This window comes from Coturnix japonica, chromosome 1, assembly GCF_054131305.1.
Source record: "Coturnix japonica strain WE chromosome 1, WE-NBRP24, whole genome shotgun sequence".
NCBI classification, from domain to species: domain Eukaryota; kingdom Metazoa; phylum Chordata; class Aves; order Galliformes; family Phasianidae; genus Coturnix; species Coturnix japonica.
Window position 1 is genome coordinate 162,441,209 of NC_140663.1, and position 25,055 is coordinate 162,466,263.

Consider the following 25,055-nt stretch of genomic DNA (forward strand, 5'->3'; position numbering starts at 1 on the left):
TGTGATTCTGTGATTGCCTTTAATGCGCTGCTAATGAATGAAAGCGGCAGTCTCAGCATATGTGCCCATACAGCAGGTGCAGAAGTGGGGCTTATGACCTGTTGTGCCTCTGGCTGATGAGTGTCAGGGTGAGGGAAAGACAGATGGAAGAATGGAAGTTTTGTAGAGGAGATGAAACAGATCAAGTAAATACTGAGAGTAAAACAGAAGTTCCATCCACACAGGAGTCAATGTTTTTTCCCAGGGTTATTGTTAAAGGTTAGCAAATTGTTGAGATCTGATGCTAGCAAGGAAACAGAAAGAAAGAAAGGCTTTGTTCACCCCAGCTATTTCTTCTGTCCTGTTGTAGTGGGCTTTTTTCCTCAAGTCCCAGCTCATGTACTAATGGTTAAACATGTATTTAGTTAGTAGATCTACTGGGAAGCCAAGATTAATGCGGAAGCATAAAATAGTCTTTAGTAATAAAAGTAAAAAATGGTGTTTTAAAGCTGGGGTTGCTTCCTTTTTCATGGCACTCTTTCAGTTTTGCTTCACTGTACGACTTGCCCCACCCTCCTGCTCTGGGACATTCCCATATTGCTCATTGTTCTGCTGCTGGTGGTTGAGGGCCTTGGCCCTGCTCTGTAATTCACCACCAGCATGTATTTACTTGGTTATGCTGCTTCTTATTACTTACATACTGCCTGTGAGCACCAGGAAGAAATGGTGTGGGTGAGATGAAAGGAGGTTCTCAGTGCGAGCTGTTGTTTTCCTCTATAGAAACTGCCAGCATAGGTGTATTTCTCTGAAGCATCGCTGGGCTGAACTGGTGAATGCTGGCTGTTTCAGCCCACTGCTGCTGTGTAGCCCTGACCCATCTGCTAATCTGGCTACTGACCAGTTGGAAAGATGGTAAAACAGCCATTTCTCACCAAATGTGTGGAAACTGAGGGAACTGTTGTGGAAAAACTCTGTGAACGCACATAGCTGAAGGAAATGGAAAAGGCAGCGTCGCATTCTAGGAGAGTGGTTAGGCCCTGGCACAGACTGCCCAGGGAGGTTGTGGATGCCCCGTCCTTGGAGGTGTTCAAGACCAGGTTGGACGGGGCCCTGGGCAAACCTGATCTAGTAAAGGTGTATGTTTGGTGGCCCTGCCAGGCAGGGGGGTTGGAACTACATGATCCTTGAGGTCCCTTCCAACCCAGGTCATTCTGTGATTCAGGATTTCTTTGAACGCTTTAAATTAGAAAAGCATGAATTAGTGCTTTCTTAGTAGATTGTTTCGTTCTACGTATAACTTGCATGGAGCTCTGTATGCAAGAAAGCACACCTAGAAATACATAGCGGGTGCCGCAAAAAGGCTTTTCATTAGTTTAAAACCACTTATTGTTTTCCTTCTCGTTGTCAAAACATGTTTTGCTTTTAATGTTGCCTTCATAAACAATGGTGGTATTATATCCTTAGTGAATTGAACTGATTCTTCCTGCTTACCGCATCCCCTCAGAAGGTCATGCCCAGTGTGACCGGAGCTCTTCTCATGGGGCTCATTCTCACTTTTGACTTGCCTCTCATTGACTATCTCACCATTCTCCAAACCCTTTTGTAGGTGAGCAGCTGAAATACCAACTAGCTACACCTTGATTAGAAGTCACTGTTCTGATGTACACGGCAGAAGCTGGTGGGTGAAGCCAGGCTGTTTCATGTAGGCACCTATTTTTTGACTCGAATGCTCGCAGAAACAGCAGTTTGCAACTTGGAATTCGTAATTTAATGTTGCACATTTAACTCCTTCTCTGTTGTAATGCAGTAGCCCTTTTAAGCAGGAAGGTAGCTCTGATTTCCCCAAAGCAGGAGAAGCACTCAGTGATGTGTTGTGATGCACCCATTGGAAGAATCTGTTGCATAAACAGAAGGCAGGTAATTCCATCTGCCTCCTCTGGAAGAAATCTCTACTAAAAATGTTAATGCAGCAGTTAATGAGCAGAGCGATGTGGTACAAACAGCAGCAGCTCAGTAACCTGATTTCTGACTGCTGCAACAGGATCGACACTCAGGTACAGCATTGGCAGGGGGTGTGCAAAGCCATCCCATAGGAAGAGGGGTTCCTCTTCAGGAGTGTGAACAGCTGACTAATTAATCACATTAGATAATAATAATAATAATAATAATAATATAATCATTATCAGTAATACTTAGCTGTGCTCGTGTGCCTCTCTTGTGAATTTCAAAGAATAAAAAAGAAAACTGCTGTGGACACACTTAGTTCTGTTGTAGTGCCTTGGCTCAAGCATGCTTGTTGTCATCTTAAGTGAGAGCCTCTTCTCTTGTTATGAATAAGTAGAATTCCTGGTGAGGTGCTCAGGCTGGATACAAATGTATTGGAAAACCAGATGCTTAGCTTGAGCAGAAAGATTATGGACCTTCTTATTTGGTTCTTTGCACTGTGTTGATCCTATTGCTTTATAGGGATGGGCGGACAAGTGCCCTTTATATGGTATGAAATCTGCTCACTTGGCATTCTCCTATTGAAGGGGAAAAAAAAGCACAACAAAAATACCATTCCAAGAGCAGTAGCAGGAGCTCAGCCTGGTTTCTTGGGAAATTGTCTTGTATCTCTGCCTTTCCTCCTCTGCCTGCTCTGTACCTGCCCTAATCTCCCCCTCTACTCTGCCCTGGTGAGGCCTCATCTGGAATACTGTGTCCAGTTCTGGCCTCCCCAGTACAAAAAAGACAGGGATCGCTTGGAAAGAGTCCAGCGAAGGGCCACTAAGATGGTGAAGGGCCTGGAGCATCTCCCCTGTGAGGAGAGACTTAGGGAACTGGGTCTGTTTAGCCTTGAGAAAAGAAGGCTGAGAGGGGACTTGATCCAGGTTTATAAATACCTGAGGTGTGGGAGCCATAGTGGTGAGGCTGGTCTCTTTTCAGTAGTGTGTGGGGACAGGACTAGGGGTAATGGGATGAAAGTACAGCATAGGAAGTTCCACACGAATGTGCGGAAGAACTTCTTTACAGTGAGGGTGACAGCACTGGAACAGGCTGCCCAGGGAGGTGGTGGAGTCTCCTTCTCTGGAGATATTTAAGACCCAACTGGACTCCGACCTGTGTGACGTGGTGTAGGGAGCCTGCTTTGGCAGGGGGGTTGGACTCGATGATCTCTAGAGGTCCCTTCCAACCCCTACAATTCTGTGATTCTAATATCACCCTTTGTGCCGTCACCAAATTGTTTTCTGTGGGGCGTCCTTAATTCCTCCTGTCCTGTGCCAGGAAAGTGAAGAGACCTTTCCACTGCTTCTCCCCCACCCCCAGTCTGCGCAATGCCTCCTGTTGGAACCTCTGACTGTCTCTTCTTATCTGTGCTCAAAATCAAGCTCCTCCTCTGCAGCATATCAAGCATCTGCTTCTCCTTTCTTTCAAAAGACCAAACAGCTCATCTGTTCCTCATTCGCATTCCCTTTTGACTATTAAAGTTGTGTTATGGGTACAAGATTGTCAAAGAGAATCTGCTCACAAGATCATCTGATCATGAGAGCAGCGTGCCTTGCCTCTGCAGTTTCTGTAAAGCTCTCCCTCTGATGCTATATATGGTGCAGCACTGAATTAAATGGGAAACATTGAGCCATTTTGATCATGTGATTTGCAGAGTGATCAGATGTGGTATCACACAGGTTTTCTTGTTTGTGCTTTTTGGGATGTGCATCCCCATGTCTGTCTCCAGTGAGTGAAATTCTTAGAAACAGAAGTAATAATTCAGCTGGAATTAGGCAACCTACTGCTGCAGAGGGAAGGAAAGATAAGTTAGATGCAATGTGTTACCTTGAAAGGAACAAACTTGATCTGTTTGAATGAAGTAGACAAAGTTACTTTATAAGCTGTTTTACGATAGTGTTAAATTCTAAACTGCCATTAAATGCCTCAGCCACAGTCTCTTCTTAGCACGCGTGTGGAGAACACATCACTGTGCTGTTCTTGACAAGCAGTCATTGCTTTCACGTCTGTCAAATTTGGATTAAAAGAGAAGTGTATTTCCACACTGCTGGAATAGATGGTACCTGGGCAGAACTTTCTGTTCTGGTCTGTAACGTGGAATTTTGGAGGGGGAGTTTGTTTATTTAATAATAGCTGGGAAAGGCTGCAAGTTGAGCATAGGCTTTCTGTACAGATCTTGTGGTGTATATTTTTATCATTTTAATGCACTACTTACATTTCACGGTTTTCTCTTTTTCAATATTATTTTTTTTTAAAAGCTCGGGTTCAGCCCATTGATTGCACAAGGGGCTGTTGCTGGCTGTGTTACAAGATGGGTGTCTGCTGGAATAATGCAGTGACTGCTGCACAATGGATGGGCTTGAACATTTTAAATAATTCATAATTTAGACACTTAACCAATTGGCTGCTTCTCTCTTTTGTTTGGCTTTTTCTGTTGACATTCTCAAACTTGGAATGATCCTATTTCTCCAATCTTCCCAAAACACACAGAGCCGCTGGAGAGACTACTTCAGCAAGAAGCTGCTGGGAGAGGGAAAGACATGACTGCAAGCAGAAAATGGGGTCTGGGAGATCTGTGGGGCACATGCAGGGTATAAGCTGTGTGCAGCTGTGCCTCAGCCCCCACCTGCTGTGCCACAGCACTCTCCTCTCTGCATGACTTCTCTCAGTCTTTGGACAAGCAGCTGCACCTCCTGATCCCATCCTGGTTCACATTTCTGTGTAGCTGCTGTGGAAGCCACAGCTTTGAGGGTCTACTCTGCCCTGGTGAGGCCTCATCTGGAATATTGTGTCCAGTTCTGGGCTCCCCAGTACAAAAAAGACAGGGATCGCTTGGAAAGAGTCCAGCGGAGGGCCACTAAGATGATGAAGGGCCTGGAGCATCTCCCCTGTGAGGAGAGACTTAGGGAACTGGGTCTGTTTAGCCTTGAGAAAAGAAGGCTGAGAGGGGACTTGATCCAGGTTTATAAATACCTGAGGTGTGGGAGCCATAGTGGTGAGGCTGGTCTCTTTTCAGTAGTGCGTGGGGACAGGACTAGGGGTAATGGGATGAAACTACAGCATAGGAAGTTCCGCACAAATGTGCGGAAGAACTTCTTTACAGTGAGGGTGACGGAGCACTGGAACAGGCTGCCCAGGGAGGTGGTGGAGTCTCCTTCTCTGGAGATATTTAAGACCCGCCTGGACGCCGACCTGTGCAACGTGGTGTAGGGAGCCTGCTTTGGCAGGGGGGTTGGACTCGATGATCTCTAGAGGTCCCTTCCAACCCCTACAATTCTGTGATTCTGTGAGGGTCTGGGTGTTCTTGAGCATGGTTAGAACGAACTGCTTTTCTGATCTAATTATCCGCAAATTACATAAGCAGTAATTTCTTATTCTTCATAGACATCATTTCTTACACCACTCTCCAGTACTTCACCTGCAAATGTAGATGCTCTTGCAGCTGTGTCACTATATGTGATGTCCTGGAAGGATGACAGCAGAAGTCAGTCTTAGTAGGAGTGATGCATACATCAAACTCCTCACTTGCTTTTTGCTCAGCTGCCTGCCAGTCCTGCTGTGTTCCATCTAGTGCTTTAGCCTGGGAGCCCTGAATGTATCTCTGAAGTGTACTTTGTCCTTTTATCCTGGACGTTTTTTCCATTGCAGTATTTGGTTCTTCTCTTGTATTCCTGTGAGCATTGCTGTTTTTCTTCCTATTTTTTCAAGGAAACATAAGGAAGAAGCTGCAGTCAGGGTTTATCTCAAAGTTATACCTTCCTGAGGTTGAAGTGGGAGTGACATTTTGTTTTGCCAGAACAAGCAGCAAAGCCTCCAGCATTAAAAGATGACAGCATTTGTTATCAGCCAACTTGATGAGCCATACACGGACAGAATCATGGTAAAGATCAACCAAACATCACTGAAAAAAAAAAGAGCTTAAAACTTAATTAGAAGAATCCAGTGACATAATGTGTGTGAATGGTCTGCTTGCTGGACAGTTTGTTTTCACCCATTACTTGAGGAACTTGACAGCAGCAAAATCTTTCTTTCAGAAACCAAGTACTGAATACTTTTTGATGAAGTTTACAAAGAGCTTTTATCCGCAGAGTTTTGCAGTGAGATTTGATCCTAATGTTATTGGAAAGGCTGGCTGCAGGGCCAGAAATTAAGGAAGGAGGCAATTGATGTTGGAAGAACTTGAAGCCAAACGCGGAGATGGATGGATATCTTGCCAGCAAAGCAGAGGCCTACAGTCAGCCCACAGTTCTTTTGCCACTTGGTGACTGTCTAAAGGTTGCAGCAGCTGTGTCAGGAGCTTGTTCTCCCTGCTGGCTGATCCCTCTGCACACAGAATCACAGAATCGTAGGTGTGGGAAGGGGCCTCCAGAGATCATTGAGTCCAACCCCCCTGCCAAAGCAGGCTCCCTACACCACGTCACACAGGTCGGCGTCCAGGCAGGTCTTGAATATCTCCAGAGAAGGAGACTCCACAACTCCCCTGGGCAGCCTGTTCCAGTGCTCCATCACCCTCACTGTAAAGAAGTTCTTCCGCACATTCGTGCGGAACTTCCTATGCTGTACTTTCATCCCATTACCCCTAGTCCTGTCCCCACTCACTACTGAAAAGAGACCAGCCTCACCACTATGGCTCCCACACCTCAGGTATTTATAGACTTGGATCAAGTCCCCTCTCAGCCTTCTTTTCTCAAGGCTAAGCAGATCCAGATCCCTAAGTCTCTCCTCACAGGGGAGATGCTCCAGGCCCTTCACCATCTTAGTGGCCCTCCGCTGGACTCTTTCCAAGCGATCCCTGTCTTTTTTGTACTGGGGAGCCCAGAACTGGACACAATATTCCAGATGAGGCCTCACCAGGGCAGAGTAGAGGGGAAGGATCAGCTCCCTCAACCTTCTGGCCATGCTCTTTTTAATACACCCCAGGATGCCATTGACTTTTTTGCTTCAAGGGCACACTGCTAATACAACTTGATTTTTTTAATTTTTGTTTAACCTTTGATAATGCCTCAGAACTTGTTTGGAATAGTTAAATAAAGACAGCTTCTGTATTTTCTAGAGAACTAGACTGGAAGTAAATGGGTTTCCTAGTAGCAGCCTGAACCATAAGGCACTCAGCAGGTGTAGGGACTGGTAGTTACAGCCACAAAGAGTAGTTTGGGTTTTTTTTTTTCCCAGTAAGAAATTATTACCTTACTTGAAAAATTCTTCTCAGAGAACAAATTTTATGTCGCTGGGTTATATCGTTGACTTTAAACGTAGTGATGGTTTCTAGTATTACCTGCACAGCAACTCATGTTGTGGAGGCCAGCTGCCCAATGCTGGCTGATGCTCTTTTTTTGTCTCTCATGTCATTGTAAGTGTCCTCACAGAATCGCAGGGGTCAGAAGGCACCTAGAGAGATCATCAAGTCTAATCCACTTGTGCTCTTTAACCACAGGACCAAGAGGGGTTACTGCAGGGAGGAAAGGCCATTTCACAGATACACATACTCGAGTGTAGTTTTACAGTGAGCTTGATTTGGCTACCCCAAGTGTCAGTACCCCTCCTTCAAGTGTAAATGTCATTAATTTGTTCCGAGATGTCAGCTCCTTCTGACTTTCCATGTTCTCTCCCATACCCTGTGTGTCAGAAGGAGCACATCAGACTGCCTTGTGCAGCTAATGGCTTTCTTTGTCTTCAAGAAGAAACTAGGCTTTCTTTTGGCTTTATATAATAGCTTGAGGGCAATATTGAGACCAACTTAATGCAGCGCTTCCAAACTGCTGGGCAATAAAGCTGTTACTGTTATGATAAAGTGGGCTTTATTTTGGAGGAAAAATCTGAATGAAGAAAGTCCAGTTATTCTTCTGAGCAGCTCAGAGAGCCGTGCTGAAGTGATGCTGAGGTTTAAAATCAATCAAAATGCAAATAGAATGAGCAATGGCACTGGTGATTAAATAGCTGAAGAAAATCAAGTTGCATTAGATTCCTTTGGGCAATTATGGTAAATTAGAAGTGAATAGAGCTTTTCAGGGAATAGGGCTTTTCAGAGATAACAAATCTGGTGTGTTGCTGTAGCCTGATGCTAATGGTGGATGTTGCTTCCAGAAAAGGCACCGAGTTACTGCAGCTCACAGTGCTGTGTCTCATTGATTCCTGATGTGGCCATGAGTGTAGGGCTGTGAGCTGAAGACTTACTGGCACTTCTTCCTACATGCTAAACAAGTGTAACCTCGAACTTTGAAGTCATTTAAAATATTTAAATGCTGTCAGTAAGAGCCCTTATGAGACCCTTGGTATAAATTGTATTTTAAGGGTATTTTGTAGAGGCAGAGCCAAGGGGTCATGGATAGGATGTTGTGGGTTTCCAGAGGTCGGCTGCCTTTCTGACTGTGTTCTTGAGCTGTGAAAGTGGGGGTGCAGAATTTGCTGTTCCAGAATGTGCAGGAGAAATCTTTTCAGTTGTCAAAGCTTCATTCATTGCTAAATGGGACTTTGTATGTGAGGAGTATTTTGTATCAATTATGCCAATTTCTGCTAGAGCCCCACTTGTATTTATGCATGTATGTTCTGCACCAAAGCTGAAAAAGACCTTGCCTAAGTAAATACCTTTGTTCTTTTGTGATAAGAGAACGTTTCCTGGGCAGCAAGCCCCTGTCCTCCCTAAATTAATTGTTGTAGTTAAAGAATTGTCTTAATATTTTCTTTGCCGTACAACCAATTGTAGCCATGACTGATAGCAAATAGCAAAAGAAGTCTGCAGTGCATCTTGTACCACCATATTTGAAATATCATGTCTTATCTGCCCCATGAGTATTCTCCTTTGAGTCCTGTAGCAGTAAATGTGGTCACACACTAAATTTGGTGGCAAGAGCCAGCACCAGATGAGCGGGCGTGCAGCAAGGTGCAACTTCATAGAGCCCTGCAGCAGAGATGTCCAGCATGTGTCGCACCCGAGATGAGTGCTGCAATAGAGCTCTGTCTGGCATGTCCATGTTGCCTATGTGCAGGCACACAGTGGATTAAAAAAATGTGACCTTCTTTATGATTAGGCATTGCACTGTGGTGAAGCTGTGTCCTAGAACTGCAGATCCTGAGGTGTTTGTTTGTTTGCTTGCTTTACAAATCAATCCAGTGTGTGAAGCTAAAACAACGCTGGGTCTTTGTGACCCAAATTTACACTGAGATTGTTCATTCCAGCTGGTGGCAAGACGTGTAACGCAGCTCCTGACCCCCCGCAGTCCTTCAGCAGGGACCTGCCAAGCGTTTTATTGTGCTGGCTTTTGGCCACGTGGTGCTGTCAGCTCAGTTGTCTTGAGTCATTTGTCTAAAAACAACTCCCTGCTGCTGAGAGAAGGAACACTGGTGGGTGCCTGCCAGGCAGGAAATAAGGAAGAGCTCGGTGTGGAAAGGTCACGGAGCCTTGGGAGAAGTGCAGAGGTGCTACGATCCTCATTCTGTGCCACTGCCCCTCGATCTGTGATGCAAGTGTTTGCTCGAGGAAATTGACTCATCATCTGCCCCAGTTACCTCAGTAAGCAGTAATTCTACCATATCCTTTTGAATGAGGAAGATCTGTATTAGCAATCAGGAATTACGTGATTATAAATCTAAGGTGCGCTTCCAATTAAACTCCTTTCTCTGGAAAGTACAAAATGAGATAACAGAAGCGGTGCTTGCCTTTGCAGGCATGGTAATGCCTCAGGGAAGTTCTGTTGGTTTCAGTCTGCTAACTCCTCTAGTGAAGGAATGCAATTGCACATTTAGAACTTTATTCTGTCCATGGGGAAAGTCAGCCAAAATGTGAAGCTGCTTTTGAGATTCTTGGAGAGGCTGTGACACCCCAAGTGTAACTTCTGCCAGGGGCCACCATGCAGGGAGGAAGGGCACGTAGTGCAGCAGGAGAAAGATCAATCTATTTCCTTTTCTCTATTTCTGCTGTTGGGTTTCTTGGTCTGGAAATCACATACATGGCTCTTGAAGAGTGACTTAGACTAGTAGGAAGAATGGATATGTGATGTGTGAGTTTTGTGGATGGATTTTTTGTTCAGTTTTCCTTCAAGGTTGAGGGCTCTTACCTTGGTAGGTTTCCTTAAAAACGTGTGCGAGGCTTTTGGAAGCTCACACCTCTGTCAGTGTGTGCTCCAAAATGAATCCTTCTGACAAATGGTATCTTTCTCCAGTGCCATTTCTGATGCCGTTTATAACATCCCTATGTCTGCAGGATTGTTTCCTGTGATATTCTGTAGGCTTCCACTCTGTGATTCATGTGCCGTAGGTGAGATGGAAGATAACAGGCAGCAATGCAAGGCTGCACAGAGGCTTAAGGGAGAACTGAAGGAAGAGGCATCTTCACTGCTAAGGGTGATGCTTAACAACTAAATCAAAACTTAGACAACTTTTTCCTGTGCTAAAGTCAAACCTGGAACTTTTGCTGGTCTGCCATGTTGACTAAGTTAAAAAGTACGTTTTAGTACAGCTTATTATAGGCTGGGTTATGTATCTGGGATTAGCATTCTGTAGAAAGATGACTCTCATACTCAGTTCTGCACGCTTCATTTCGCAGTGACCCTGCAGCATGGAGAGCTGCAGTGTGCAAGCTACCTGTGCTGCAGGAGAAACACATTAGGCTGTTTATCCTCAGGCAGATTCCAGCAGCACAGGGATCTGTGTAGGCAGCATCCTTCTCCTCACAGGCAGACTGTCCTGAGCCTCAGTGAGGGCAACTGGGGAAAGTCCAAGATAACCAGCAAGCAGCTCTGCACTGCAGGCACACTGCAGGTGGGACTCATCCCTCACAGGCCTGCACAGAGCTGTAACACAGCGATGCTGAATCCTTTGGAATTACAAGGCTGCTCAGTGTGCTCGTGAGCTGATGCTGCTCAGCTTTGCAGCCATGTGAGCTGCAGCCTTCGCTGTCTAATTGTATTTTTATCTTTCCCTAGCAGCATCTTGCTGGAACTCTTTAAGGTTTCTCTAGAAATCAGAAACCTAAAAAGCCAATCCGAAGAATACTTTGGCTCTCAATTTTATTTTTTCTTTTGTAGCTAGGCAGTAGACTGACATGGAGATATATTTTGACATCCTCAAAAGAAGAGCTGATTTTCAGCAATTACATTTCTGAAATACGAACCGGTTTGTTTGCTGAAGGCACTAACTTGTTCTAATCCATCTAATGTAATAAACGGTGCTGTTGTATCCTGAGGGTAATATGTAAATCATATGCAGCGCTTATTTTGTTCAAGAAAAGAATCAATAAGCAAAAAGGCAGCGCTGCTTCATTTTTCCCATCCAGTTCCCCCAAACAAAAAATGTGTTTTGGAATTGTTTAAAGTTGAAACTGTTATAAATTTCAGCAGAGACCAACTGCAAGATCTAAATACCCGGAAGCAGCAGAGGAGAAACCTAAAACACCTAAAACCTGAGAGCTGAGCTTGTAACTGAAGCTGCAGGTCAGGGATGGTGGGATACAATGGTAGTGCCATGTTCTGTTTTCTTCCTGAACCAGAGTTCAAAAGCTGGAATTGATTTCTTGATGGCATTAAGCTGCTTGTTACATTGCCAGCCTAGTGAATAATTACAGGTCTCTTTTATGCAAAGATTAAATATTAAGTTATTTAAAGGAAGGTTTAACTCGAGCGGTTTCACAGGATCTTTATGTGATGATTTCCATTTGCTGAGTGACTTCGTACAAATACTAGGATTGCTCTTCATTGAGTCCATCTGACAGCAGGAGTAAAAGCCATGCAAATAATAAAAGCAGAGTCCTATAATTTCTGAGGCAAGAGAGAACTAGCTGTCTTATTTTTATTAAATTGAAGGATGGCAGGACAGAATGAAAACCACGAGTGTTTTAGGGGGTTCACTTCTACCTCAAACTGCAGGAGTTTGCTAAACTACAGTTGTTTTCCTAAGGGGCAAGTGTAAGTATGAGAACATTATCTTCTTGGTTCCTTAAAGCTATGATTAATGTTTATGAAGTTTATTTAGAGTTTTTTTTTTTAATGAAGTCTCACAAGTGATAAGATCTTAAGCTCCTCTCTGTGTGTAAGGACTGTTCAGTACTTTGAGTCCTTAAGCATCAAATTTGGCTCAGAATTTAGTTCTGTAGTGGGAGCAGAAATGAGGTTAACAGATTATGGAATGCTTTAAGCGGAATTACTTATGAAGAAATGAATCTGTTTTTATAGATAACACTGTTCTCACAACCCATTTGAGAATAATTAAGAACTTTGTTATATTCCTTGTCTAAGGAAATACATGTTTGTCCAGCTGTGAGCAAGATGTTTGGTTAAAATACATCTGGATCCAAAGATAAAGCTTACTGTAATGTACTTCTAGTACTGTTGTTAATTTATTTATTTTTTAGTTAAGCAATCAACTCTATGTAGCAAGGTTGTTTTAACTTTCTCCTTTTCAGTGGTCTGTATATTCTCCTTTGTGTTGTTTAAGAAGTTTAATGCTGATGCAGAACTGGGGGAATAACACTTCAGTAAAATTTCAACCCAGAACACAAGACTTACTCTTAATATGATGTCTGTATGATGCAGTGGTGCAGTACTTGAAGTGTTTCGTGATGCAGTTGGACTTGTTCTTATATGCATGTACATTCTTTACAGGTAATTGTGTGCTTTGGGTCAGTTTTGCTGGGTGGGTTGTGTCCCAGTTTTAGGCAGGAACACAAGGGGAGGTTGTGCAGCTGTGCACATCAAAAATGCACTAATGTGAAATTATGCTGTTCTTCAGGGTTAACCTCCTTTAGTTGAAGGGAGAGGCTTCCATGGATGGGCAGGCAGTGTACTTTAAGGAGAAGACTAATGCGTGAACAAACAGGGCCCATGCTGTGCACTGAAATATCACCTCTGTATGTCTATGACTATAACAAGAGTTTCAGTTGTGTAATATGGCTGCAGGCCCCTTTGCTGTGTATATCTGCAGGTAAGCAAGACACGTGCTGTCTCTGTGACCAGAGTAGCTCTGAAGTCTGTTATGCATCCTAAAGCCCTGTGGATTTATATCTCTGGTGTGCATCAGGAAGAAGCTCTTTTGATCTGACGTACAGACTGAAGACTGTACAAATGTCAGTGCTGAGAGAGAGGCAGCCACGTGGAGCAGGTGGATGGCAGCTGGCAAGGTGTGCTCTGAGCTTTTGTTCACATTGGTGACCAGAAGCTTAAATTTGCTGTATCAGATGTCAGGAAAAGATCCCTTCCTCATTGAATTTCAGGAATTCAGTGGCTAGGGGAGATACTCAGCAAGGAGCATGGTGCAGAGTGTTCCAATGAGTACAGCTGCTCTGTGACCAGCATCTTGGACAACTGATGAATGAGCTCTTTAGGTTTTGGATGTGGGTGCAGGAGAATGTACCACTCAGGAAGTACCCAAGGCAGATTTCAACAACAGAATTTGCTGTTGGGATAAAAAGAGATGAAGTTGCAGAAGACAAGGAAGGGGAGAGTTTCTAACTTTGCCTCAGGAGTTCGGGTTAAAAGAAAGTCAGACAGCTTGTGACAAGAGAAGAGAGGAGTGGGGGAAATAAACTTAGAGATTACATGCAACTCATGCAATTTAACAGGGACTTCTGTCAGAACTTCATTTACCTCATTTTGTTCTTTATGGCTGTATACCTGTTGGCCCAGTGTGCTTCAGAAAACGTGCTAGATGCATATCTGAAGGGCAACCTGTGTAAATTATGTTCTAATTCTCTTAAAAAGAGTATCCTCAGATGGTTAGAGCAGGGAGCTGGATCTCTTCAACTATTCCACTATCTCACCAAGCCTGAAGGGGTGGCAGGAGGAAATGTGTAGGGAGGCTCTATTAACACCTGAAATATGCTTTGGAACAAATGAGCATCTTTTGTATCTCACTTCTAATCAAATTTTTTGTTCAGTACAAATTTACTTACCTTGTATCTTTTTTTTCTCTCTTCCAGTTACTATTTCTTCAACTGCAGAAAAAGGTAATGCTTTTTAATTATTTTTGTTATGGGTAGCTTTGTTGTATGCAAGTTTTAAGGGATGTAGAATTCAAATGTGCTTGGTGTATAAACTCTCCGTGTTAAGTAGCTTATTGCTAAGAAACAAGGTAAATATTATGGGGAGGAGTATATTGAGCTTGTTGTACCACACACTTGGGGTGATGACGAGACCTGTGAGTGTTATGATTTAAGTGTGCAAGTATTTCTAAATGCATGCCTTCTGCGAATAGAAGAAGGAACTGCAGCAGCCAGTTTTCTGCTTATTCCTGAAGGGATGATGTGTATTCATAAATCATAGAATCACCAAGGCTGGAAAAGACCTCCAAGTTCGTCCAGTCCAACCATCCGTATTCCACCACCGTTTCTTCACTAAACCATGTCCTGTAGTACCGTGCCCAGATGTTTCTTGAGCATCTCCAGGAATGGTGACTCAGCCACCTTCTGAGCAGCCCATTCCAGCGTCTGACTGCTCTTCTTACTATCACTCACCTTCCTATCCTCCTTGTATGCTGTGACTTGAAGAACTGTTCTGCTGTTGTCTATTTTCCAAGCAGCTGACCAGATTCCTCAGAATACTGTTCCTCAGGACTGGTTAGAACAGTGCAAAGTCACAGCTATTTCAAAGGTGTTTCTGTACAGTATTTTACATTTCCAGGCAAAGTGGTTAAGGCCTTGTTTTGACAAACCTTGCTTAACACTTAGTATTGTCTTTAGCAAGCATATGTCACAGCAAGTGTATTTACAGAGATTCAGACTGATCAGAGAAATTCTAGCATTCTGGCTTTGCCACTTCTTTCTGTTGTGGACAGAAACTGGGCTGAGTACACCCATACAAGGCTGTCCTCAGAGCTGAGACCACTCAACTCCGCAGAAGAGGCTCTGCATCTCTTTAAATATTTTTGCAAAACAAAAATTGAACTTGAAAGTAACCCATCAGTTCAGTTCCTGGAGAGGAGCACCCAGGAGAAAACTGCAGAGTAACTCTACTGCAGTCTGTCTGCTTTTATCTTCTAAAGAGGAGGTGAAAGAATGGGAAAACCTCCAAAATAAACTGTAAGCTTTTTAAGACGGGAGCAGTGTCAGCCTGTTTTGTTTTTTTTTTATCACAAAGTACAGCTGGGCTTCATTAAAACTGCAAAGAATTCTGCAGATGGCTGCTGTGCTTTTACTTTCTAGCTTAACTAGAATTGAAGTTTTACTTTCTAGTTTCTTTCAGAAGTGCAAGATCTGTGTTTCTGTTACAGCGTGGTAGAGCAGTGGCATCGATGTACTGTAGCTGAATCTCTGGCGTTAATTGAAATGCAGTGTCTGCCTGATCAAATCTACCAGAGAAGAAAAATACTTGATTAATTAATGAGACAGGTGGTATCTGTGAAACGTGCCTGTTAGGCTTTTGAAAGCAGACACTTGCATGCTTTTTGCACCTTCAGTTCTGTAGCATGTCACAGGGACCCTGCATGCATGAATTTCTGAGCACTGGAACAGGCTGCCCAGGGAGGTGGTGGAGTCTCCTTCTCTGGAGATATTCAAGACCCACCTGGACGCCGACCTGTGTGATGTGGTGTAGGGGACCTGCTTTGGCAGGGGGGTTGGACTCGATGATCTCTAGAGGTCCCTTCCAACCCCTACAATTCTGTGATTCTTTACAGCAGAGATGCATCTTTAAAATGAGATGTAGAATTGTTTTTTATTTGAAACGAGACTTCTCATAAACTTTATCAAGTTCCTAGAAGCCAACGTTCAGTAGCCAGGAATCAACATAAGAAGAGTCAAAAGGCCAAAGTAACACTAACTTTGCAATGTAAATTAATAATATGCACCTTAGCAAATATATTTTTCCAGTGCTGCATTGAAATCTTACTACCATTTTAATTACAACTTGTAATTCAATTACTGGTGATTTCTTCACCCCACTAAGGCCAATTGTTTCCCTGTCCTTTTGTTCTTGTATTCTCATGTAGATTAATATCCATTAGGGTAGGGGAATAAAATCAGCTCTCAGTGTCTCTTACCAATATGATTTGGTTCTATTAAGTATTATTAGCTCTGGAATGTGACTTTCTTTAAAATGGTGTTAAGAATGATTAGGAAAAAATTGTTAGGGGTAAATCTTAGGAAGGCTTAGCATGTCTTTGGAGGATATCTTATGGCATTGTCTTCCTGATGGCTTAAATTATGGTCTGACACGCATCAGTGCCTTCAGAAAGAAGCCATTTAATTTGGTCATAGTATGGCATCAAGAATCCTGAATTCCCTAGCCAGAACTGCTTCAGAACTCTTAAATCTAACTAAACTGGCAGATATTGGGGTTGAGTTAGTTGATGTTTTGTTGGTTTCTTTTTTAATCTGTCTTGCAATTACAAGAAACTGAACTGAATGGGCATGAAGCCAGCTTCTATTTGTGTTTGGAACTGACTCAGGAGGCTTAAGGGAGTAGTCTCAGAAGGGGTACTGCTACCCAAAGGGTGGGTACATTGCCAAAGTGAAGCCATCAAAAAATGATCTTTGCATAAACTCATTTCTCAGGGAGCACTGGCAGAACACATATTTGTGACTGCAGTAGGAATGCAAGTGGGAAAAGAAGCAAGAATTTACTCAGTGCAAGACTAGTAGGGACTGCCAGCTGAAGGTGTGGACTCCTCTCTGGGTGGTGCCCCACTTTGCCTGCTTGTCTTTGCATGTAATGACAGTGCCAGGATGCAAGATCTTGGTTATTACAAGAGTACAGGAGCCTTTTAAGAGCTTCCCCTTTCTGGTAAATGCTGATTACATTGCCACAGATTTGTGCCCTTGTTATAGGTATATTTACAACCTGTGACTTCAAGGTTCTGCTCTTTATGGAGTATTGCATGCACTAAAAGTAAACCTTCAAAAGAACCTGGATTCTGGGGTTGATTTTTATGGACGGAATGAAGCTGTTTGCTGTGCCCTTCCCTCATTTCTATTCAACTCTTCTCACCCTTTATTCTCTCCCCAAAGCTTTGATTTGTGCAGCTGTTCCCGATAAGATTTGAAGTCTTTTCTAGTTATCTCACATTTTTTAATTGCTTACCCACATTATGTTTGAATGTGTGTAGCATGTAGAGTACTGCTTCTAATTACGTAGCTCCTAGTACAGCCAAACGTGAGTTCTCTCCTATCAGAAATGGAATTCAAGTGACAATTTTAGGATAGTTTTAGAAAAATTCTCCATCTTCATTGAGTTTCACAGCTGAAAATTTGCCAAGTCTGTCTGTAAAGTTGGAGGAATCGGTAACAAAGGTAAAGAACAGAACTGTCTGAAGGAGGCACAAATGCTGTTTTTGGTGGTGCTGTTCTGTTCTGTTTTTTCTCATTTTACTGTACTGAACTGTGACAATCCTGGGGAAAAGAGAAGTTAAGGCTGTGTCTTTTGTAACTGCATACATGCATCTGTTTTATTTTTCTTTGAGCTCATGGAAGTTCCTTCAGGTTAAGGGTCTGTTCTGCAATCTATTAAGGATGTAATGTTGCTTCTTAAAGGTCTCTGTGTATCTGCACAGGAAAGTAGGTCAAGTTTCCTTCTTCCTGCAACTGAAAAAGCGAAGATTAAGTAAATATTTGGTATGGTTTCTTTTCTAAGGCTTGCTGATCAGCCATTACCAATCTGTTTCCTCTTTGAGTGATAAAATAAACTTTTAGAGGAAATGAGATTGAAAGAACCTTCCTGGGTCGTAAGGTCTTTGGAGTTTAAGGCAGCTGTATGATACAGACTCATTCAGAAATTGTCGGGGCTCCATACTAAAGCCACCTTCATTTTGGTACCGCTGTGACTGTAATAGTGGGAGTCTTACAGTGTACGTGCTTCTGATGGTTTGAAATAAGATTTCCAGACAATTTTAGCTCACAGCAAGCTCTTGGAAGAGAGTTCTCTCACTTCTTGGTTTGGGGTTTTTATTCTCATTGAAGAGCAGTGCCTTCTATGATGGCCCAGTCCTGTGCTGTTTCTATGAAAAGTACGTCTCTTTATTATAATCTCAGAATGGAATTGTAGCAGACTTGCCTAAAAAGGTTAGTGAGGTGAAACTGCATTCAATTCTGTTCGGTTCTTTTGATTGTTTTGTTTTTCCCTCTTCAAATCTCTTTGAGTATTTTAGATAGAAACATAACATTTCCTCGAGGAACAGCTACCATCTTATTTAATGGTCTGGTGGTGGTTGTGTGGGTTTGAGTTTTCTGTGGTTTTGGTGGGTTTTTTTGTTTGCTCGTTTTTTGAGTGGGTGCTCCTTGAGTGTGAAGTTTACCCAGGCAAAAGGGTTTAATGTAACTTAATCTTATCAGGTCATTCACCATGTCATACTGCAGCCCTCAGCAAAAATCAGAGGGTTTATCTCTTGCTATCTTCAGCTGTATTCACCTAAATTTTATTTGTATTTTCTTGCAGTTGTGTACCTTGTGATTTTCCATCTGTCATTTGTCATGTTTGTATGGTCCTATGGGAAGACAATTTTCACATCTCCTGCATCCCCCTCCAATGAGGTAAATCTGACGTGAGAAAAATGTCAATGCTTTTTTTTTAGTAGGTAAATTGTTTTCAGTGATGAAACTTGTTTGCAGTAATGCATGATTCACCTTTCCCTTCTCATTATCAGAAATAGAACAGCTTGACAGCAAATCATGAATGAAAATCATCAAATTACTCTTAAAAAAAACTGTGAGCTTTGTGTAATGGCATTTCCTTAGAATAGATGTTTAATACGTCACAAATTTGACAGTCACATGTATGTGCTGAAGCAGTAAGATAAGGTTTATTTGGGGCTGCAGTGCTTTGCTATGAACTACTCTGACATTTTTATAATGGAAAAATCCGATGACTGCTTTTCTGTGTTTTTTTTTCTTAGTTTTGAACTTTTGGATGAAAAAATGTAGTAATGCAATGTATATTTGTGGTAGTAAGTCAAGGGTTGAGGTTTAGTGACAATTTGGAACTGAATATGTAAAGGAGCTTTACAGTAATTGCAGAAGAATGCATGATGGATTTCAGTTTTGTTTTGGAAAAGAGCTGTGTTAATTGTTTTAAGCCTGAAATTAATAACCTTGTTTTTACTTTCTCTAAGGCATGTGTCTGTAGGGTTTAAATGCTGGCACCAAATTTGAAATGTTTCCCTTGGCTTTCTAAAGCATTTAAACTGGATAAACTGTTGGAGATGTTGGTTGCTTTGTGGGGATCACATTTTTATTCTATTTTTGGCAAAACTGACTTTGCCTCAAACTTGGGCCCTTCCTAAAGCTGCCTGGTAAATTTTGCTATCTGCCTTGGTTCTTTAGTAGTAGAAATCATTTTCTGACAGTACTTACCCTATAGTTGCAGTAATACTGAAGGAAGCTTTTGATATTCATTGAGGTGAAAGGATATTTTGGGCATATGGCATGTGATGAATATTTCTTATCTTACATGTAAGCATAGATCAGATTAATACAGTTTTCTTCTATGAAAAAAAAAAAAAAGGCAACTCAGGAAACACTTTCTGTGGGAAAGTCCCTTCTGTTTGTGTATCAATGAGTAATTCCTGCTGGCTTTATTTAAAAACAGACTTCAGAATTTCCCCATTGTATGAGTATGAACGTATGTATTTTAGTCATTTAAATTAGCTATTCTTGCAAAACAAACAGCATCCTGTGATCATGCTGTTGAATTAAAAAGGGATTCTGCAGCTGCTGTTGTCCTAGTGTAATCCCTGTATGTTTGTTGGAAGAAAGAACAATCCACATTATTACATCCAGAAAGAGGAAGGAAACAAAGGGACTCTTTGTTTTCAGTAAGAACGACTGGAACCACATTGGAAATTGTTAGCTATGTGGTAATAGACAACTTCTGATGCCTTTGAACATACATTTCCTGCCATTGTCCAGCGAGCCTGTGGTCTCATGGCTCCATTAATTTTTGAAATTAGAACAGAAATACAGCTTCAGAAAACCAGGATCTTTATTTGGGATTTTTAAGAGTAATACTCTGATGGTACTTAGAAAAACAAATAGAGTTTTAAGTCTTATGGTTTAGTACCTTTTTTGCATATTAGTGACCTACCAAAGAAATGTGATCTAGAATATTTCGTATTCAACGCAGCCTCTACTTGATCATAGCTCATAGAGGCAATTGTTTAGTACCTTAGCAGACATAAGAGGCAATAGGGAGAAAGACATGTTGTTTCACATCTATCTGAAGTGTTTGATGTGAGCATCTCCGGTTTCCATATTTCAGTAAGTCCGTAGAGTTTCAGTCTGGGGGTGGTTATTAAAAATAAAAAAAAATCTGAGCTCTTGATGATGACTAAAGTGTTAAACTTCAGTTTCATTCTTTCACAGAATCACAGAATTTTTTGCACAGATTGATTCTAGTTCTTGATTATTTAAAAAGAGGCAGTGCTTCATGTCTCACCTTTGAATGATGGATGGGCTCAATAACCGGAGTCCTATCAGTGCTATCATATGTAACAGAAGACTAACTAGATTCTGTGGGATGTCAAGCAACTTATTTGCGTTATGGATTGGGAAATAAAACTGAGAAATTGCAGCCATGTCTTAACTGCTTCCTCTTTCTATAAGTTGAGTCTTTGTTGCTGCTTTCCAACCAACTCTGTTCCAAAGAGGAAAAAGTACATGATGAGACAAAAGTCTATGTAAACCAGTCATATACATATTTTTGGTAGGAAAATGTGGTTGTATTAAGCCACACTAAGCCAGTTTTTGCTCCAACTGCACACACAGCATTTTCCACTCACTACTGTGAATACGTTGTTTGTGTGTGCTCATAAAAGGCTTCTTGTCCTTGCAGAAAGCTCAGAGTTTAAAAGGGCTTCAGAAGAGAAAATACCAGAGGAAATTTTGAGTTCAGCCTCACCTCCATAGGAACTTGCCAGCACACTGGGTTTTGTGGGGCTTAATGGTAAAGCTCTTTATTTCAGTAGATATGGAATTAAACATTTCACAAGTGAGTTAGTAATAGTCTCGTGCGGGTTGGAAGGGACCTTAGAGATCATCGAGTCCAACCCCTGGGATCCGAGCCTCTGTGCTGCAGAGCGGCACTTCTACCACTTGCTCCACAGGGGGATTCAAACACCCGGGCCCTGGTATTGCAACGCGGCATTCCTACCACTGCGCCACCGGGGCACACTAAAAGTTAAAGCTCTCCAGGTGATACTGGTGTAATTGTAAGGCTTCAACAGGAGTGGTCCTCACATTGTACTCAGATTTGTTACTCTGAAACTGTACAGGCTTTGCGAAAACTCATTTCAGTGCTGGCTGCTCCCAAGTAAAAATTCCATTTAAACTTTTCAGTTTCTTTGCGGAAGCCATGAGAAATGCTTTCCCTTTCTGCTGTTTTCTCTGGCTTATATTTCTCTCTGTCTCTCGTAAGTCAGAGAGAGAACATGGGATATGAGAACTTTAACTTCCAGTCACAGAAAGGGACTGTTTGTTAAACATTTATCTTGTCTTGAATGAGTTGAATTTATACTCAGCATGAGTTAAAGGATGCACCTTCTTAAAACTCCCCTAGGTTTTTTGCTTCCTTTGTGTTGAAGGGAAAATGCAATAGGTAACACAGCAGACAATTTGGAGGATCTTCTGTGGTATTCAGGGGAGAAGGATGAGGGCTGGGGTCACTCAGCAATTAAGACACATAGAATCTCTTCCTTGGAGCTTGAGTACAACACAAAGTTATAATTAGTCTCATCCTTTTATCCCCATCTTTTCACTCCCAGTTCTGCTTGTCAAAAGCTGATAAAGAACAATATGAAAAAGAAGAGAGACCAGAGTCCCAGCAGGAGATTCTGAGAAGAGCTGCTAAAGACTTGCCTATCTATACAACAACAGCATCAAAAGGTGAAGTATAATTTTGTGCTCCTGAAGCTGCTGGTTTAATGTGGTGGGATTTGTTTGATGTCAGCCAGTGAACAATATGATGAGCACCTTCTGCAGAGACTGTGAACTTGTGGCTGAGAAATATTGTAGTGCTCTGCATGAATCACTCAGGATGCTGTTACCGAAGTTCATTGTGACTTTTCAAGCACAGTCTAAGGATACTTGGATTTTTTAATTTTTCTTTTTCTTTTTTTTTTTTTTTTTAAATATAAGCCTCCCTTTGAGGGAATCCCATTTCCTGAAGTGGTCCAGGAAGCTGCTGCCAGCTCCTAGCAGTTCTGCTTAGCTGTAGGTGTTGGCTTTCCTCCTCCTTGCAAACTGCTTATACTCATGTCTTATTTCCATTGAGAAGAGATTGATGCCTTGTTTAAAAATACCCAGGAAAGATGAGGAGCTAATTCGCTGAACGGTCTGCTACATCTCTGTTTGCTGAAGAGGATAGAAAAGGCTAATGCTGAAAGCAGGCTTACAGGAAGATTGTAATTTCTTGTTGAGATGCTTAAGTACTCTGACCAGAGGTGAAAGAAAATGAGGGATGCTGATGGGGGATCATTGCCAGAGGATAAGGATGGAAAGACTGGGGAGCCAAAGAGTAAATGGAAGTGGACTCTAGTAATAGGTTCATAGGCAAGTGTTTGAAATGCTTTCTTATGTTTCTTTAAATAACTGAAAAGTATGTGTTGTGTGAGTAGATACATGAAGGTCTGTGAGAGCAGGAGTAATGGGGTGGGAAGGGAGCTTTTAAGATTCAGTATATGTTAAGATGGAAAACCTTTGTTAAATTAAGTTAGTTCTAATAATTTGTCCCTTGCCACTTGAATGCAGCCATCAGATACTGTGATCGATGCCAGCTAATCAAACCTGACCGCTGCCACCACTGTTCTGCATGTGACATGTAAGTTTCTGAATCCAAAATGATGGATTTGCTCTCAGATCATCACTTCAATATGTTCAGTATGTTCAATATTGAACACTTCAGTATGTGTTTCAGCCCTTGTCTGACAGTTGATTTTCTCTTTGTTCCCTTCTCAAACAATTGGTACCTGGAATTCAAGAAAGCAAATGTCCTCCTGTTGCAGCCCCATAGACCAAAATGGCAGAACTTGATAGGAAAACTTCTTACAGATTTTTAAAGCAGTACCTATGTAAAAATAAATCAGCAATTGAAAGTAAAGAAAGATAAGTCTGAGATCTGAGCACATGCTTATTGTAGAGCTCTTCCATTGCATCTTTCAACTGCAGCTTTAAAACAGATGTGTGCTGCTAATAATGCTAAAATCCTTTATCTGAAGAAGTGGCAGAGGAATTGCATCTTTGCCATTTAAAAGACAGCAATGTTATTCCCTAACCTCATTCTGAGTCATCAGAGAAGTCTGTAAGGGCACTGAAGACTGAAGCTGCGAGGAAAGCTTTGTATGGCTGAGCTTGAGGAAATCTAATTAGCTAAAGAACCTAATACGCATCTTTTGGCTACAATCAAATTTAGTAGCAAATGCAGCAAATATCTGTCTGAAATGTCTGTCACCCGTCCTTAAACTAAAACTGGATGAAGATGGCACAGGGACTATTGAGTTTACTCACTGTGCTGTTTTTTCCTCAATTACTGTAAACAAAGAGGAAAGGAACAAACATTACAAAAACAGCCCTAAGTTAAACTTAGTAGAAATGAGTGCTGGGTTGGCACCTTATCTGTGCAGCTCTGAAGTATCCTTTAGATTTGTTTTCTTTCAGCATGCACATAAGTGTGGCTTAATCAACTATAAATAACATGGTTGAAGTGTTGCTTAGTAATTTAACATTAAGAGACTCTTTTCATAGTTCTGTTGAATCTCACTTGGTCCTTTTGGTTGAAAGGATGTCTGCTGCAGTTTGAAGACGTGACGTGAATTAGGACAACTGGGAAAAGATACAGTGGGGAATTTACCTTACAAAAGCGCAAACCCCAGAACCTTTAGAAGCTAAAAGCATGTGTCGTGGAAAACAAATGCATCTTTTAGTTTAACTTGTTGCAGATCACCTGTTGTTTTTTTTTTCAGATGTGTACTAAAAATGGACCACCACTGTCCATGGTAAGTTTTTAAAGACAAAATAAAGAAAAAGAACACTATAGTAATAATTAATCAACCTGTACATCCTGCTTCAGAAGTGAAACTTTGAAGTAAAAATGGATTTTTACAGAATTTTTTGTGGCTTTGTTATTTAAAATTGTGTGTTGCAGCTCAAGCCATGCATTTTTTCCTTATACACAGAAACCCTGGAGTTAACAAGTTCTATGAGGAATAGCATTTCTTTTGTTTATTTTGGTATTTTTATCAACAGAAGAGATGATAACCACGACCTTGTGAAAATCAGTTTCTGATAACTTTTCTGCAGTCTGTGGTCACTGGTAGTCAGTACAAATATTACTTGCTCTCCCTACAAAGATAAAACATTTGTGCTGTCTTGACCTGAAGGAGTTTTTGTAACCAAAGCAACATTCTGTAAAGCTGATGGACAGACTTGTATGATCTGCAGTCACTGCAGTTAGTTCATACGCTTTGCCGGCTCACATCCTGTTCTCTGTAACTTCTTGGGAGAGGGCCAAACTTATGGGAAGGCCTCAGGTAACTTGGCCAGAAGAAGTTGGTTCATTCATAATGACAGCCCTTATGAAACATTAGTGTCAGACTGCTTTGGACGTATCACTGACATCATATGTGTTATACTCTGCAAAAGCAGTTGAATGTATTGTGCTTTTTAGGTTGCTGTTTTTAAATTGTTATTATTTTATTTACTTTTTGGTATATCATAGTAACCTCTTTCTCTTTCCCCTCCTTCTAGGGTGAATAATTGTGTGGGATTTTCTAACTACAAATTCTTCCTCCTGTTCTTAATGTATTCCTTACTGTACTGTCTGTTTGTTGCTGCTACAGTCTTGCAGTACTTCATAAAGTTTTGGACAGTAAGTTCGAAGGTGTTTTTTTGTTTGTTTAATCTTGCATGCATTCTTGAAGGCTGCATCAGCATGTTGTCACTCACCATTTACTCTGTTCCATAGTTCATTACCATTAACAGCATCAATCAAAGTGACTGAAACAGGAGAACCCTCTGAATATTGATAAATTATTACACTGCCCAGAATGAGTAATTGGGGGAAGAAGCTCAGATGAGGATGCTACAGTTTCTCTGCTTCATCAAAATCAATTGGCACAGCTTAGGGGGTTTTTTGGTCACTTTTTTTTTTTCTTCTTCTTCTTTTTGAGACTGAGAGTTAAAG

General features: G+C 41.7%; 1 protein-coding gene across 11 annotated transcripts in view; it reads left to right on the plus strand.

The window, feature by feature from the left end:
* Nucleotides 1–25,055, plus strand: part of ZDHHC20 (zDHHC palmitoyltransferase 20) — a 45,925-nt gene that overhangs the window by 3,054 nt on the left and 17,816 nt on the right. For 9 of the 11 annotated variants that reach the window (XM_015852150.3, XM_085536385.1, XM_015852152.3 and 6 more), the window contains exons 2-7: nt 13,874–13,900; nt 18,321–18,415; nt 21,640–21,760; nt 22,625–22,694; nt 23,836–23,868; nt 24,620–24,740. In XM_015852150.3, coding sequence (XP_015707636.1) covers nt 13,874–13,900; nt 18,321–18,415; nt 21,640–21,760; nt 22,625–22,694; nt 23,836–23,868; nt 24,620–24,740 — 467 coding nt within the window. Of the gene's footprint in view, nt 1–12,980; nt 13,076–13,873; nt 13,901–18,320; nt 18,416–21,639; nt 21,761–22,624; nt 22,695–23,835; nt 23,869–24,619; nt 24,741–25,055 lie in introns of those variants that run through there. The other 2 variants (XM_085536389.1, XM_015852156.3) reach the window with 2 other exon arrangements.